Source organism: Oculina patagonica, chromosome 4 (genome assembly GCF_052425735.1).
Source record: "Oculina patagonica isolate OP01 chromosome 4, crgOcupat, whole genome shotgun sequence".
NCBI classification, from domain to species: Eukaryota; Metazoa; Cnidaria; class Anthozoa; order Scleractinia; family Oculinidae; genus Oculina; species Oculina patagonica.
Window position 1 is genome coordinate 43,455,621 of NC_135761.1, and position 18,231 is coordinate 43,473,851.

At 36.3% G+C, this 18,231-nt stretch overlaps 1 protein-coding gene across 1 annotated transcript; it reads right to left on the bottom strand.

Moving 5' to 3' along the window:
• Positions 1-1,143: 1,143 nt before the first annotated feature.
• Positions 1,144-16,463, bottom strand: LOC144652639 (bone morphogenetic protein 2-like). Its single transcript, XM_078512715.1, has 3 exons — positions 16,455-16,463; positions 3,414-3,668; positions 1,144-1,597 (listed from the first exon to the last, which is right to left on the bottom strand). The coding sequence occupies exons 2-3, from the start codon at positions 3,643-3,645 to the stop codon at positions 1,248-1,250; spliced, it is 582 nt and encodes a 193-aa protein (XP_078368841.1). The 5' UTR covers positions 3,646-3,668; positions 16,455-16,463; the 3' UTR covers positions 1,144-1,247.
• Between the last annotated feature and the right edge of the window lie 1,768 nt (positions 16,464-18,231).

Consider the following 18,231-nt stretch of genomic DNA (forward strand, 5'->3'; position numbering starts at 1 on the left):
AGATACGCTTGCCGTGTGACGCGTTTTAGTCATCGTTCCAGCTCAATAGAAAAACACGAGATCCACGCAGCACGTTTTTGTTTCGCGTCACGTCATCCGTTTTTCATCTTTTTGAGGCGAGCAGAAGGACGAAGTGCTAAGGCGCATCTTTCTCTCAAATTTCATCGGCTGCTCAAAAATGACACTTGTCGCTTCCCGGTTCGTGCTGACAGAAAAGCGATTTAAAACGCAATTCAGCGCATCTCAGACAGTAACAAGCATATTCAAAGGTTAAAATTTATTTTGGTGGTGAGAAAATATAATTTTCGCTAGGAAGCCAGGGAGCAGAAACCATCAATGACCCATTGACGCTACTCCCATGAAAAAAACACACTCAAGGACAAATGAAGTGAGACCGTTACATTATTGAACGCTTAAAAAGGCGAAGGACTACACTTCATCGAATTACCATTGGGTTGCTCGAAGAGGAAAAGGCTTCCACGAGCTGAAGAATAGTAAAGGTAGGTATTTAAACGTGCTTTCTTTGGAAAGTTAGGTAGGTTTTTGAAAAGGTGGGAAGGAGGGTTGATAAGGTTTAAGTTAGTTGGGCGCAAAAGGGTTTAACCGTGCATTTGATCCTATCAGAAAATAAAGAGGTGAGGAAGGATAAGGTTTAAGTTAGACTTGCTCCAGGAGACCGCTGGCTACGGAAATGGTGGTGGTGGGGTGGAGGGGACTTGCAAAACAAAATTGCGGCTGGTCGCAGAACAAGCCGAGCCATTGTGGATACAGTGATAACACGCACGGACTAATAGATTCCGCGTCGTTTTTGTTGCACGATTTCATATTTTTTTTAAGCGATCTATTCAGATAATTCTTTCCTGATGCAAAGAAAAAAACAAACAAGCGACTTGGAGCAAGTCTAGGTTTAAACAGTAACTGAAAATTGGTAAAACTTTTAACTGTCAACTGAGAAATGGGCGACTTTTAATCGATAGCTGCTGATATCTGCAAAATTTATTACAATTCACCGACAGTTAAATATATCAACAAAGTTGATTTATTTAACAGCTAACTTAGATTTCAGCGTACCCCCTTTCAGAAACTCAAGTAGAGCGAGTTTTACAAGTTAAAAGTGAGTCATTTGGTGCTGTCTAAGCAAGATTGTGGTGTTTATTCCTTTTTTTATGCCACTATGGTCATTTGCTCTTGGCAAACACAGAAATAATTACATGTCATAAGCCAAAGAAATAACAAAGATGTTACATTCAGCGACATCCGCACCCTTCTACTTGCATGTCTTGCATGACCCTATTCTGGAGAACTGGGGGAGTCTGGTCATCATAGTACAATATGTTCAGGGGTAGCAGAGTTGTTGGCACGCAACAGGCAGCAGGAACTGAACTGCTACTAATCGTGTGCTGGATGGTCTGAATAACAGCATGGCTTGTGGCGTTCATGTGGTCGGAGAGGGGAAATGGACATCTTCCCTCGCAGTGATATGCGTTATAACCGTCCGGTGCAACCACGAAATTACCATCACCATAAATGTCATCAAAGTTGACATTAAAATCACGCCTTGAGCAGTCGCGGTTTGCCGCTGTCCTCACAGAGAGGTCTAGACAATATTAAATAAACAATATTAACCCTTGATGTCAAAGTAATAGCTGTAGAATAATTACTGACCCACAAAAATCCTATCGTTCTCTCTCTCCAATATATGGAATATTGCAGCCATGAACCAAGACATCAGTGTGAAAGCAACTGAAATCGTCGATGTGATGCAGAGAAAAAAAAATAGAGTTTTAGGTGGGCCAATAATCATAATTGATAATTTCTTCGGCTCACAGAATTCTAGGCAGCTGTGAGCCTCAGTAATTATCTATTAACTAACAGTGCCTGGTGGACAGAGTAGAGAGACGCTTTTACAGCGCTTACATTGAAGATTATAGGAGAAGCGGTGTAGTAATAATATGTGCGTTAGACTCCGGATCGACAGGTCTGGGTTCGAGCCCTCTTGCTGTGGCACTGCGTTGTGGTCTTGGGTAGGAAACTTAACTCTCATTAAGTGCTTTTTTCTACCCTGGCTCCGGTCGTTGAAAAGGTGAATAAAGCTATCCACTGCATAGATCACTGACCACTAGATAGCGTTGTTTGTTTTGTCAACACTTATCCACTGGATAGTGATTTATCCGGTAAATAGATTTATCCACCCTTTGAAAAACTGGGCCTACCTTTATAAATGGGTACCCTGCGCTGAACTGTCATCCCATCCAGAAAGGTGAAAAAACCCGAGCCACTTAATGCAATAGAAACCGGACAAGCTCCTGCCAGATGACCCACTTGGTTCGACAGCAGGCTTAAGTTACCTTGTTTTTTTCGTTGGAGCTTAAAGCATCTTACCAGAGTGCAAAACGCGATAATAACCGCAAAGCGCGAGCCAAAGAAAGTTAAGTTTCTTCTTCTTTTTTCGCCTTGCCATCTGCCTTTCGCTCTCTGCTCTAAATGTGCTTGAACACGAAGGGACAAGTCGCAGTGACCTGTCGCAGTGGCATGTAAAGGTGGATTTCCACTGACGCGTATTTCTTTTATGTGCGTTTACGTGCATGATTAGATTAGATAAAATGTATGAACGACTTGCTGGGAAAAGGTACAAGTGTGTGACAATCAAGTCGTTGCTAAGAAAGACGTTACCAAAGTTTTGTTTTTCTCAGAAACATATCAAAAGATATGAATGACTGCATGCGTCTGAAATGCGAATAGTGGCGGTTTTGGCGTTTGATGTTTAACACCGTTGATATGCTTTTTACATTTTCAGCCAGATTTATCACCTGTGATGTTTCATATCACTGTGAATGTTATAGCGGCGTGGAATAACAAGCGAAAATTTTGTAACGGTTATCATTGGAGTTGTTTTAATTGGCATAATTCACAAGCCTTACTTTTGCCATACTGGTCACTTTTATCACTGTTTGTTGTTTTGATGCCCGGCAAACCTCAAAGGAGCAAACAAAATGCAAATAGCTATTGTGTCTTGTGCACGGTCAAGACGAAAACATGCGAACAAAACAAAGAACTTTGTCAAGCTTTTCACTATACCGTTAGCAACCATTCAATAGCTATTGTGCACTTTCGGTTTCCCGGTTCTGCTATGCCGCATTTTTTGAGTCTTGAAACAAAGGAAGTTTCTTCCCCCTTCTCTCCCCCGCTCCCTTAAAGGAACACAATACCATTATATTTTATTGTAGGTGTACGTGTTTTTTTGTTCTAGCGGCATGTAGCAGAATTCAGCAGAATGTAGTAGTTTGATGTCCCTAGAACATGTGCCGTCGTGTATCGACACCTCAATAATCGCGCTTCGCTTTTCGTGTGTGTCATTACAAGTCTTTTTTTCTAATATTTTTCCCGGATACCTTTGCTTGATTTTTTTTTACCTTTTCCCTCCGATTCTTCAAATTGTTTATTATATGCGTCGCGAATAGACTGTGGTACGTTTTCCTTTAATTCCTTTGGCACTTTTGGGGGATGTTTCAAGCCCAAAATTTTCAGGATGGCCTTTCCTAGTGCTTTCTTCATTTCCTTCTGTTCAGAATCCGAAAAATCATCCTGTACTGCCAGGCATATCGCTGTTCCAAATAACAAGCACCACAGCGGAGCGGTAAACATGATTAATGTCAAGTGCAATCTTCCTGAAGGGGGAAAGCAAGTAAAAACGTTTATTAAATAGATTTAGCCAAGCCTAAAAGCGGAGCTCCCCGATTACTTTGCCCTTCATTTAAATATCTGAATTAACTGACCATGGACATAAAAAAAAATGTCCTTAGCTCGCTATCCAATAGAAAAACTATTTTCCGGTCAGCGGTCAACTTTATAAAAACTCGTCACCTCGATGAGTTATACACCCGAGCCCGCGAAATAGCCACGTGATACTGTCAATTGACACTACCCGCTACCCACCCTATATGTGCTTAGAAAGGTTTCTCAGCACGAGCTCTCGATGCATGACGTAGCGTAGTAAGGATGCGCATAAACGATTAGCGCGACCGTCCTTAAGCAGAGACAGCGGTTGGGATAATCAATTGGATGTTTATGTGACTATGTACTTCGGAAATCATTCCACTGATATCTATTGACGTACGTGCTTTCATTTTAATTTTGACTTTGACTTGTTAAAGGTTCCTATGAATCAATGTTAACAGCTTTCGATAAAAAGGAAACAAAAAAAAAGAAAAGAAACAAAGAAAATTGTGTGGTATTTGTAAAAAAATGATTTCAAGCCGTTTTAACGAATCTCCAAAAAGTTGTTATTACTGAAAATATCCTATAATAATAATAATAATAATAATAATAATAATAATAATAATAATAATAATAATAATAATAAGAGCGATGTTAAGAAAAGCAATGTTGTTCTCGGAAACGAAAATCAGACATAAAAATAATCGCGGCGTTAGAGCATTCCTTCAGTTAATTATTGCGAGAAGACAATGACAATGGCGAGAAGTCTAATTGTTTTAGCGAATCGAACACAAATAGAAAATCAAACAGATTCGCGGATTTCCAAAATTTTTTTAAAAAATTTAAGCCAGCTCATTCAATTGACTTACATGTAGTAGCCGTCAACAATGAAAAAAAAATGTTAAAAGAAATCGTCAGTATGCAATGATGTGAAATGTCACCAAACAAGTGTTTCTAGCAGGTGCCGATCTCAGTCATCAATGACCCATTATTTCTCGGAGGCCGTGAAGGGGCTAAAAAAATACGATTGAAACGGTTGGCTTAAGGCGTTAAAGGCAGTAAAACTGTCAGATTCTTTCAAAGAGAACTAGTCAAAAAACAGGTTAACAAATTAACAGATTGGAGCGAAAAGAAAATGGTACCCGCTTCATAATTGAGAAAGAGCTGGCTATTTCTATGTTTTCTTTCTATGTTACGGCTTTTGTCTTACGGGTGTATCATTTCTTAACTAAAGATTTAAGTTTTAAGCCTACAGTTTAGTACTTAAGTGGCGATGTCCTTTAAAGCGGACCATCGCATTTTGGGTCTTAAGGAAGTTTTTCTTCAAACTTTGCCCAGTGAACTATCTTGGTTTATAAGTAAATGTAACGGCATTAGTTTTTTGAAATACGTTAAAATGTTTTTTTCAGAGCCTATAACAGCCAAGGCGACTAAAAGGCTAAATTTTGATGGTCGCTACAACGAAAAACTGCACAAGTTGACGAGCTCGGCACACAAAAACCGTCGACCGCAGCAGAAAACTATTATAATCCCATGAAAGGTGGTCCTTAAAGGGTTGTGAAATCATGTTTGTTTTAATATTCTTTAAATTTTCAGGTTTGGAAAAATTTATGTCTCAACAACCGTCAGATCGCTTTTTATAAACATGCCAATGTACCCTGACTTTGCTGGCCTTTAATTTCCAAGTCCAGACCAGACCATTCTAAATTCCACCTGAATTCTACTAAATGGACGCCAGGGAGCACATAAATTTAAAAATACCTTGCACTTCTTACCTTCTTTTGTCACAGTGACTTCTAACTTTTCGTGTTTTAAGCGAATTTTTCACACACATTATGCAAATGAGGCTGTAAACCGAGCAACGGTTGTTTTTAACAAAAACGGTTTAATCGTTGACTTACAGCATTGCAAGTCAAAAATTCAAGTCATTTCACAGAACAATCACTTGCAAACGTTTTAAAAGCGGTTAAAAACGGCGAATTATTCGTCCTGGAACTTTGAATTTGTTACGAATAAATTATGCAGTTTCGCTGTCTGCTAAACTTGGTCAGGTAAACTTACTAGTTGGATTTTGTACTCTTAGGTTTTGCTGATTTCTATTGTTGAGTTAACAGTTTTGTTACTTTTGGAATTTGAACATTTTCTCAGTATGCAATAAGTTTAATTTTAGCCACCACACATTGAAATCTAGGATTCGTGACATTTAATTTAATTACTGACATCAATGTACGAAATTTTTTAAAAAAATTATTCTGTTACCGTAGCTGAGGACGGTACTTTGTGGCCCTAATTGCCTTTCTTTCTAATGAATTTCGTTTTTAACTTCTTTGTTACATACACAGATATCAGTAAATTTTAGTATTACTCTGTGTATCAGTAAGTTATTTTAACACAAAAGCTAGCTCGTGCGAACTTAATTTCATTTACATACATCTTATACTCACAAACCCGTGGATATCGACGTTTAATTATCATCCCACTGCTCGAGATATATTCCCCTTCGTAAAAGGAAAGAAAAACACTGCCTCATTGCAAATGAAATACTTTTCATAGAAATACTCTACTGAAAAAAATACTTTCAAGTCTGTTTCCTGGCACTCAAACTTTATAGATCACTGGGGCGACTTTAACCGTGACAAAACGGAAACTGACGTGACACGGCCAGTAATTTATACCTAATCTGTTCAGAACTAATCGCGATCGCGTGGTTCTTCATCTAGGTTCATTCGACTTTTTTGCTTATCCATTTGATTTTCATGTTTAGATGTGCTACCACACCTTATACAAATTTCAGTTTGCACAACTACCTCTAAGCTTATAACAAGAACGTCTCTGATCCCTGTTGCCACCACACGGTACAATTTACTACAGTGGAACCCAGATATAACGATATGTCAAGGGAGCAGTAAAGTTATATCGTTATATCGAGGTATCGTTATATCGAAACTCCCGATATAACGATATGGCCGTAAAATAACCGAAAATATCGTTATATCGGGGTTAACTTAATCAAAGATACTGAAACTTAGAGAACTATTGAATGACAAGGAGGGTAAAGATGATAAAGTTGATAAAGAGGCTTAGAACACAGTATCATTTTCGTATATAATTGTACAAAGCTGTTGGCAGAAACATTAGAGATTACTCGATTACTGTAAGGTTATTGTGTTAAATTCAACACTAAGTTGAATTTAATAATATCGTTATATCGGGAAAGATTTTACGTTCGGTGCACTAAATTCTCATGGTTATATCGGGAATATCGTTATATCGAAGATCGTTATATCGGGGTTCTGTCCCATACTCTTTACTGTAACTTTTGACGGGACACAGAATATTCATCGTTATATCGGGAATATCGTTATATCGAGGATCGTTATATCGAGGTTCCACTGTACACCTTGAGATTATGTCATTCTTTTCCAAAAAAGAAAAAAAAACTCTTTCTCATTGCAAATAAAATACTTTTCATAGAAAATCTCTACTCAAAAAGCACTTGTCTGTTTTCTTGACACAAATTTAGATCAATCGGTCAAAACGGAAACTAGCGTGACACGGCCAAACAATTATAACTAATCTGTTCAAAACCAATCGTCTGGTTCTTCGTCTAGTTTCTTTCAACTTTTTTGCATATCCATTCAGTTTTCATTTTTAGATGTGCTACCACGCCTTAAACAAATTTCAGTTTGCACAACTACCTCTAAGATTATAACCAGAAACGTCTCTGACCCCCTCGCCCTCAGGAGGGAGGGGTTACCCCCATAATGGCCTAAACGGGGAGGCTCCGTCCGAAAGGGGTACCATTTTCATGCTTTAGGTGTATAATAGTAGGAATCTCACAAGTTTAGGTAAATGAAAGCGAAGGGATATCGGTTATTTAGGTATTTAAAAGGAGGTTCAAGTTTAAATATTTCGAACAAACGCACCTTATGGCTTTTCGGTATTTTTAAACAAATTTAGCTTCTTGGAGCCAAAATAAAGTTGTCCCGGGTAGGTGAGTTATCCCTAGCAGAGCGTTTACAAGGCGCTACGGTAACCTTAGCGCTCAGCTAGGGTTACCCTAGTGCTAGGGTAACCCTAGCTGCCTTGTAAACACGTCGATGAAAAAAGATGAAATGTGGGAACGCTAGGGTAACCCTCCTGCCTGGGAAACCCTAGCACTAGGGTTACCCTACCTGCTTGTAACCAGGCACTAAGTAGAAATACTAAGTACTAAGTACACTTAGTAGAGATAAGGGACTATAGGAACCGAATAGTCTGATTAGTCAAGGCTGATAGCCTAAGGACTGTTAGATTTTTTATAGGGCGCGGGGATGGAGGAGGGGGCATGAATTTTAGATGCTCGGTTTTTTTTTTTCTTACAGCCTAACAAGATATTTTTTGGTGCTCGCTAGAAATTTTTTGGGATTTACACCCTCCCCCATAAATCATCTTATGCTCCACCCCTAATTGCAAAGGCAAAAAAAAACTAAGAAAGAGCCGGAGGGGTTTCAACAGTTATAAAAAAAACCTTCCCTTATTAACTTCGTAATTCTTAAATAATTTATTTTACATGTATTTGTCTGAACAGCATTCAAAACAAGCTATCTAACAATGACGTCTTAGTGCGCAATTATAGAATTTGAACCAACCGCGTAATTTGGAAGTACCGACAAAGGCTTGAGAAGAATTTAGCGCCGGGGTGCAAATAACGGCACGCGAGCGCTGGAGGCGCGAGCCGCTAGGGGGGTGTGGGGGCATGCCCTCCCAGAAAATTTTGAAATCTAGAGGCTTGAAAATGCTATTTCCAGCGCTCTCCAAAAGCTATCTGTGATTTACGCATATTGCGAATTTGTGACATTTTTGAGACATTTTTTCACATTGTTGTCACGATTTCTGGTTTGTTTTAGTTTTTGGCTGTTTAATATTGTTGTGCATCACCCTACATACGTTAAAAAAAATGAAAAGAAGTACAAATGTTTATTGTTTCAAACCTCTCGGCAGATAAAATTGTATTTTCAACATTTTATACAGGTTTGTTTTACTTTTTGGGAAAAAACTGGGGGGCACGCCCCCCCCCCCGGCCCCTCCCCTTGCTACGGCACTGTATGGTAACTCTCTACGCACCGGATCCGACTTGAACAAAAACACCGTACACCTTCTGAATAGCCTTTGACATTTCCAGATTTACGGAATATCGGCTCTTTGGCCCCTACTGGTTTCTTCGTGGACGTCCTTGGTGCGCTGGATATAGGCAAGCTGTTCTTGGGCGCCAGAACTTTCCAAATGTGTGCCTATGCTTGGCGCACACGGTCATTTTTGCGACAACCGACTCCTCTTAATCGAAAAAGCCAGCTCTGGCTAAGATAATTTGCCATTCTGTGATGTCCTCTCGCGATAAATGTATAATAGCGAGGTGGCTGTCTATCGATTCATCGCACTGAAGCAAGCAGAAAAAGACCTGAAACGCCTCGTGAATCGCCACACTTTTCCGTTTGCGACAAAAAGCTCGACATCATGTTTTGAAATTTTATTTTTGGAGCCAATTACAAAACTTTGGCTCAAACTAATTACATTATCACAATGACAATACTTACCCGAGAACTGTCTCTAACATTTATTTAAAAATTTGTGCCATTATACCACACTATACACTAAACTATGAATAAAACTAGTTACAGAATGACAATTTCAAATGTCTTTGGGCATCCTTACAGCTAATAACGTGAATTGTGGCAATAGAATTTTGACGGTACGAACCGTCGGGTTTTGCCGACGCAAATCTTGTTTGCATGAAACACGAAAAGTCACGCAAATAAAGTTGTAAAGCGCTAAGGAAGCTTAAGGAAGAAAGTGATCATAAAGACCGCGGAAATTCTGGCTAGGAAAAATGATTGCTGCTTTATGCAAAACAAGATTATGAAAGTGACTTTGAACAACAGATTAACTAACTAAAACTGCAACTTTATAAAGTGGCAACAAAACATGTCAACTAAAATACAAGATCACAAATTGTTTATTTCAAGAGTTACAACACTCCAACTTGTTAGACCAGTTAAAACTGAAGGAATTTTCAAATATTACACCTTGAATGCTTTCAAATTTAGTAAGAACTTATTTGTTCTTCCCTTTTTAAATGAAAAACAGCGAGTTCCAAAAAGTTAGAACGGTTTGTTTGAAAACATCGGTCAAAGTTCAGCAGACAACACATTTTGCAAATCAATTGTGACATTTGTCTTAAAAGCATGCAAAGTTCAAGACAACTTAATTCGTCAATTTTAACCACTCATATCATTTGCAAGTTTTCTTTCTTTAAAAATCCCTGTATTTTTCACCTACAATGTCGAAATTTTCCAACTAGTAAGTTTACCTGACCAAGTTTAGCAGACAGCGAAACTGCATAATTTATTCGTAACAAATTCAAAGTTCCAGGACGAATAATTCGCCGTTTTTAACCGATTTTAAAACGTTTGCAAGTGATTGTTCTGTGAAATGACTTGAATTTTTGACTTGCAATGCTGTAAGTCAACGATTAAACCGTTTTTGTTAAAAACAACCGTTGCTCGGTTTACAGCCTCATTTGCATAATGTGTGTGAAAAATTCGCTTAAAACACGAAAAGTTAGAAGTCACTGTGACAAAAGAAGGTAAGAAGTGCAAGGTATTTTTAGATTTATGTGCTCCCTGGCGTCCATTTAGTAGAATTCAGGTGGAATTTAGAATGGTCTGGTCTGGACTTGGAAAATAAAGGCCAGCAAAGTCAGGGTACATTGGCATGTTTATAAAAAGCGATCTGACGGTTGTTGAGACATAAATTTTTCCAAACCTGAAAATTTAAAAAATATTAAAACAAACATGATTTCACAACCCTTTAAGGACCACCTTTCATGGGATTATAATAGTTTTCTGCTGCGGTCGACGGTTTTTGTGTGCCGAGCTCGTCAACTTGTGCAGTTTTTCGTTGTAGCGACCATCAAAATTTAGCCTTTTAGTCGCCTTGGCTGTTATAGGCTCTGAAAAAAACATTTTAACGTATTTCAAAAAACTAATGCCGTTACATTTACTTATAAACCAAGATAGTTCACTGGGCAAAGTTTGAAGGAAAACTTCCTTAAGACCCAAAATGCGATGGTCCGCTTTAAAGGACATCGCCACTTAACAAGTCGAGAATTACGTAACAAGTAAAAGTAAAAGAATTACGTGTAATCAAATGTAAAACAAAGGAATCATATGAAGTTGAAAGATTTCGACCATTGTAAACTTGGGTATAATCGAGACACAGTATTTCCTTGTTTCCTTGTAAAATAACGTTTCTTTTCTTCGTTTAGCGAAGGGTGCACAACGAGAAACGTTTTCTTCGCCAATTCTTTTATTCGATAATGTAAGCATAACAAAATTAGAGGCGAAAACTGATCCTTTAGGGTTTCACATTGCAGCCAAATGCTTATGGTGCGGGAATATCAAAGTTTTTTTAGGATAAACAACTTGTAGAAAATAATTTTACTTACCACAAATTTAAAGGAAAATTTAAAACAAACAGTAATTAGCATTTTTAGCACTGACATTCAAGCGTATTATTTTAGGACAACTAAACATGGGTATTTCATAGCCATTTTCATTTTAAATTGTTTGGATACAATCAGTTCTAAAATGCGTTAATGAAATAAGACGTCACAAAACTAAAAAAACAATAATAAATTTCATGGAGCCAAGTGGAATTTAACATACACGGCTAGGAAACCAATACTTTTAAACACTTTTTTTACGATTGCCACTTTCGAGGAAACAATTTCTTCGTGAACCAAAGAACAATATAAAAACGTAAATAAAATAAAATGAAACTCTGTAAAAGTATGAAGAAAGCATTTATGGTGAAAGTTAAACCCGTAGCTGTTTTAAAGAATACCGTTAATTGTTATAAAGTTCTTTCAAACTCTAACGAAAGGCTCCCTTTTTTGGAAAATATGCTAAAAGACTATGACATCATTAACAAGGATGAACGCTTTGAACAGTTAGTAAAAAGATACTTACGATTCCGGTCCGAGTTTTAAGAAAATTGTAGAAGAATGAAGAATTTACTCTATTCCATAACAACTTAAACCTTTTAGGTAATAAATTTTTCATAGCCAGTTGCTGTAATTTCCAATCATCTTTACTGCTTTAAAAGGAAAAGAGAAAGAAAGAGGTCAAGAGTTCAACAATACACCCGTTCAACATGTGAAAAGAAAGCAAATCTATTCTTCTGAGTACTTATTATTGGAAATTTGTAAATGGGATCCGCGACGCATTAAAGGCAATTTGTTTCCTTTTGAGAGCTATTATAGTTCTTAAAAAATTTAAGCCAGCTCATTCAATTGACTTACATGTAGTAGCCGTCAACAATGAAAAAAAAAAATGTTAAAGGAAATCGTCAGTATGCAATGATGTGAAATGTCACCAAACAAGTGTTTCTAGCAGGTGCCGATCTCAGTCATCAATGACCCATTATTTCTCGGAAGCCATGAAGTGGCTAAAAAAAATACGATTGAAACGGTTGGCTTAAGGCGTTAAAGGCAGTAAAACTGTCAGATTCTTTCAAAGAGAACTAGTCAAAAAACAGGTTAACAAATTAACAGATTGGAGCGAAAAGAAAATGGTACCCGCTTCATAATTGAGAAAGAGCTGGCTATTTCTATGTTTTCTTTCTATGTTATGGCTTTTGTCTAATTAACGAATCACAGGCGTATCATTTCTTTACTGACGATTTAAGTTTTAAGCCTACAGTTTAGTACGTAACAAGCCGAGAATTACGTAACAAGTAAAAGTAAAAGAATTACGTGTAATCAAATGTAAAACAAACAGATCATATTAAGTTGAAAGATTTCTACTTGATCTATTGTAAACTTGGGTAATTAAGACACAGTATTTCCTTGTTTTATTGTAAAATGACGTTTCTTTTCTTCGTCAACCGAAGGCTGCACAACGAGAAAAGTTTCCTTCGCCAATTCTTTTATTCGATAATGTAAGCATAAAAAATAATACGCCGAAAACTGATTTTATTAGGGGTTCAAATTGCAGCCAAATGCTTATGGTGCGGGAATATTTAAGTTTTTCTAAGGATAAACAACTTGTAGAAAATAATTTTACTTACCACAAATTTAAAGGAAAATTTAAAACAAACAGTAATTAGCATTTTTAGCACTGACATTCAAGCGTATTATTTTAGGACAACTAAACATGGGTATTTCATAGCCATTTTCATTTTAAATTGTTTGGATACAATCAGTCTTAAAATGCGTTAATGAAATAAGACGTCACAAAACTAAAAAAAAATAATAAATTTCATGGAGCCAAGTGGAATTTAACATACACGGCTAGGAAACCAATACTTTTAAACACTTTTTTTACGATTGCCACTTTCGAGGAAACAATTTCTTCGTGAACCAAAGAACAATATAAAAACGTAAATAAAATAAAATGAAACTCTGTAAAAGTATGAAGAAAGCATTTATGGTGAAAGTTAAACCCGTAGCTGTTTTAAAGAATACCGTTAATTGTTATAAAGTTCTTTCAAACTCTAACGAAAGGCTCCCTTTTTTTGGAAAAAATGCTAAAAGACTATGAAATCATAAACAAGAATGAACGCTTTGAACAGTTAGTAAAAAGATACTTACGATTCCGCTCCGAGTTTTAAGAAAATTGTAGAAGAATGAAGAATTTACTCTATTCCATAACAACTTAAACCTTTTAGGTAATAAATTTTTCATAGCTTGCTGTAATTTCCAATCATCTTTACTGCTTTAAAAGGAAAAGAGAAAGAAAGAGGTCAAGAGTTCAACAATCCACCCGTTCAACATGTGAAAAGAAAGCAAATCTATTCTTCTGAGTACTTATTATTGGAAATTTGTAAATGGGATCCGCGACGCATTAAAGGCAATTTGTTTCCTTTTGAGAGCTATTATAGTTCTAAAAAAATTTAAGCAAGCTCATTCAATTGACTTACATGTAGTAGCCGTCAACAATGAAAAAAAAATGTTAAAGGAAATCGTCAGTATGCAATGATGTGAAATGTCACCAAACAAGTGTTTCTAGCAGGTGCCGATCTCAGTCATCAATGACCCATTATTTCTCGGAAGCCATGAAGTGGCTAAAAAAAATACGATTGAAACGGTTGGCTTAAGGCGTTAAAGGCAGTAAAACTGTCAGATTTTTTCAAAGAGAACTAGTCAAAAAACAGGTTAACAAATTAACAGATTGGAGCGAAAAGAAAATAGTACCCGCTTCATAATTGAGAAAGAGCTGGCTATTTCTATGTTTTCTTTCTATGTTACGGCTTTTGTCTTATTAACGAATCACGGGCGTATCATTTCTTAACTAAAGATTTAAGTTTTAAGCCTACAGTTTAGTACTTAACAAGCCGAGAATTACGTAACAAGTAAAAGTAAAAGAATTACGTGTAATCAAATGTAAAACAAAGGAATCATATGAAGTTGAAAGATTTCGACCATTGCAAACTTGGGTATAATCGAGACACAGTATTTCCTTGTTTCCTTGTAAATAACGTTTCTTTTCTTCGTTTAGCGAAGGCTGCACAAAGAGAAACGTTTTCTTCGCCAATTCTTTTATTCGATAATGTAAGCATAAAAAAATTAGATGCGAAAACTGATCCTATTAGGGTTTCACATTGCAGCCAAATGCTTATGGTGCGGGAATATCAAAGTTTTTTTTTTTAGGATAAACAACTTGTAGAAAATAATTTTACTTACCACAAAATTTAAAGGAAAATTTGAAACAAAAAGTAATTAGCATTTTTAGCACTGACATTCAAGCGTATTATTTTAGGACAACTAAAAATGGGTATTTCGTAGCCATTTTCATTTTAAATTGTTTGGATATAATCAGTTCTAAAATGCGTTAATGAAATAAGATGTCCCAAAAGTAAAAAAATAAATTTCATGGGGCGAAGTGGAATTAAACATACACGGCAAGGAAACCAATACTTTTAAACACTTTTTTAAGGATTGCCACTTTCGAGGAAACAATTTCTACGTGAACCAAAGAACAATATAAAAACGTAAATTAAATAAAATGAAAATGTGTAAAAATATAAAGAAAGCATTTATGGTGAAAGTTAAACCCGTAGCTGTTTTAAATAACAACGTAAATTGTCATAAAATTCTTTAAAACTCTAACGAAAGGCTCCCTTTTTTTAAAAAATGCTAAAATACTATGAATTCATAAACAAGTATGAACGCTTCGAACAATTAGTAAAAAAAATACTTACGATTCCGGTCCGACCTTTAAGAAAAGTGTAGAAGAATGAAGAATTTACCCTATGTTATAACAACTTAAACCTTTTAAGCAATAAATTTTTCATAGCTTGCAGTAATTTCCAATCATCTTTACTGCCATAAAAGGAAAAGAGAAAGTAAGAGGTCAAGAGTTCAACAACCCACCCGTTCAACATGTGAAAAGAGAAGAATATATTTTAGGTTATTTTTTTTTTTTTTTTTTTTTTTTTTTTTTTTTTTTTTTTTTTTTTTTTTTTTTTTTTTTTTTTGTATCTATTCTTCTGAGTACTTATTATTTTCTTTTTTATTTCTAATCTACGCCAGGAAAAAATATCATTTGTGTCTTCTAAGCAATACCAGTCCTACAGTAAAACGCCTAGGCCACCCAAAATGCCATGGTGAGGTGGGGCTTCGGTGCTTACGACAGGTCAAATGACGTGCAGTTTAAGGTTTTCAGGGTGAATGCCTCTTCACAAACGCATGGGCAAACCCTGAATGTTAAAAGGCCATAATTAAAAAGAAAATTGGAATTTATCAAGGATGACAATAAACTGACTTAATTGCATTTTAAGAAAAAAATGTGAGAGTGTCATGCTCCAAAGAAGCGAGTGTTTCTAACAGGTTCCCACACGCTCCCATTTTCTCCTCTCTTTCAACAATTGACCCTTACTTTTACAATTTTCACGCTTGTTTCGATGCATACCAAGTAGGAAATTTGTGATCTGCTTAATGCGGGGGACGAAAACACAGGTGAACAAAATTGACTGAGCAAACTAGTTAATTTATATTTATAATGTTTAAATTGGAATAAATTCTACTATCTCTACATAAGTAAAATAAAATGAAAACAGGACAAATGTTTTAATCATATGAAGTTTATAATTGCGACCGCACAGCCGCATGCAATAAAATGGAGACATAATAGTTCGTTGTGAAAAAACATCTCATTTGATTTTCGAGAGATGCGCGTTTTTTTTTTTTCAAGAAATATTTTCATTTGTTAGTGCCAGGATAAATGTGTCACACTGCGTGACTCCGTAGTTATGAAGGTTTCACATAAAATTCATCAAAAAAATTAGTACGAGCTAATGCTATTTATAGCCAAACGCTAATGGTACGAACATCCTTAAAGATTCTATTTATTCCAACTTCTTGAAAAAACAAACAAACAAACAAAAAAAGTCAAGTGAAACCAACATACTAGCTAGCAGAACTTATACTTCTTAGCCGCTGATATATTCCAGGAAATTGTTTGATGGGTGATGAATTTATTTGATATTGATAATAGCAAACTGTAATTTTCAATTACCGATATTTCTATAAGGAAAAATAAAATAACACTAAATAAAAAAAAGGAATTTTAAAGCAATTCAAATTTTCGAATGAACCCTATAGTAAGATAACGAAAGGCTGACTTTTAAGTTCTAAAATACTGTGAATTCAGAGACAAGGTCTAAAGCACTGAACAGTTTATAAAAAAAATTCTTACGATTCCGGTCCGAGCTTCAAGGAAATTGTTAGAAGAATAAAAAATTTACCCTTTGTTTAAACCACTTAAACCTTGAAGCAATACATTTTTCATAACTAGACAAAATATCCAATCGTCGTAACGCGTTAAGACGAAAAAAGAATGCAGGAGTTCAAAAGTTCAACAATGCTCCCTGGTAATCAACCTGTAAACGAAAGAAAAAAAAACCTTCGAAAAACTTTCAAAAACACTAAAGGAAGACGTTCCATCCTTTTCCTTATTGTTTCATTTGGTTAATTGTTTTTTTTTTTTTTTTCGATCTACGCCAAAAAATGATCTTTTTTTACAAGTAATACCTGTGGTAGATCGACCACTCAAAATTTCATGCTCAGGTTGGCGCTGACGAGTAGTGTTAGATTACGATGGGTCAAATCAAGGATGATATGGGTCAATTGCCTGTGGTTTTTTAAAGGGTATTTCTTTTCACAATTGTTTTTTATCAATTTTCCCACAAAAAAATTTCAAAAAATACCAACCCCCACTCACAAAAAACGATTAACCACCACATTTTTAAAAAAATAAAACCCCCCAAAAATTTCTCTTCCCTTTATTTGACATCTCCTTCCACAGTGAAATGATAATCCTCGCCTAAAACCGAAAATGTCCTCGAATCCGGTTCGTAAACTCTATTTATAATATCTCAAAACACAAGAAGACGATAATCTAATTTGATCACTGTACTTTTAAGCAATCGAAATAAATGTCTTGTATTGACTCGTAATCTGTGTGTTTGGTGTCTAATTAGTCTCGCAGTAATTCGCTTTCGCGCTCAAAACTCGCTTAAATCAGTGTTTACTTGAAGGTCAATGGTCATTTATTAAGAGAGAAAAATCGTTTTTTGTAATAAACAACCAGGGTCAAAGGTTAAATGAAAACAATGGGACAATTCCAGGTGAGTTTATTGTGCCATGTTCTAATGTTAATGTTGGGGATACCCCTATCCCCGAATTCACATTGTATTATAATCACGTGACAGGAAGTTAATGTATACCGCTGCTCTTTAATGTATTCCACAGCGAATTAATTGGAAACCACGCTTGTTACTGTAGGAGATACCTCCATCCCCGCTTCCTATTGGACCATAATCAAGTGACACAAAGTTACTACTGCAGCCCTTAATGCATTCCTCAAAAAGTTAATTAGAAAAAGCAAGAAAATGGGGAAGCATGCATACAGGCAAACTGCTGCGTTCCCATTCCGTTCCCGGCAGAAAAATGTTCCGTGATCTTTTTATACTTAGACATTTAGGGTTTAGGATCGATTGTGACTTGTTTATTCTCTAAAATTCATAATTTTCAAGTTCTGTCAGTGATTCAGCCTATTTTCATTCGTCTTGGAGATCCAGAAGGGTAACTCAATATTGCGTCGTCTGCGCCTAGAGGACTGGGTACACCGGAAGTAAAGATTGCATCAGTACTAGTTCCCACCTTCACTTTCAACGAATTGACATCAAGCAACCGAGGCCTGCTCATCAAAGGAGAGCAGCCGCCCGATAGGCCAGCACCCCTTGAAATTGCTAGAGATCGGAGCCTGAAGCGCATATACACAACGTATATACAAGATCAGAAGCATCTATTTGACGTGGAAAAAAATTCCCGTCTGTTGATCCCATCAAAAAGCATGCGCTATGTAAAATTAGCAAAATTTTAAAAAATGGGCATAATTTTGAGCATAATTTAAAAGAAAACGGGCATTGCAAGTATGATAATACCGTAAAATTCCGGTTATAAGCCCTGGG

Coding starts and splice junctions, on each gene's coding strand:
- LOC144652639 (XM_078512715.1), bottom strand. CDS start 3,645: ATGTTTACCGCTCCGCTGTGGTGCTTGTTATTTGGAACAGCGATATGC. Junction 1,598..3,413: donor TGAAGAATCGGAGGGAAAAG/GTAAAAAAAAAT, acceptor AATATTGTCTAG/ACCTCTCTGTGAGGACAGCG.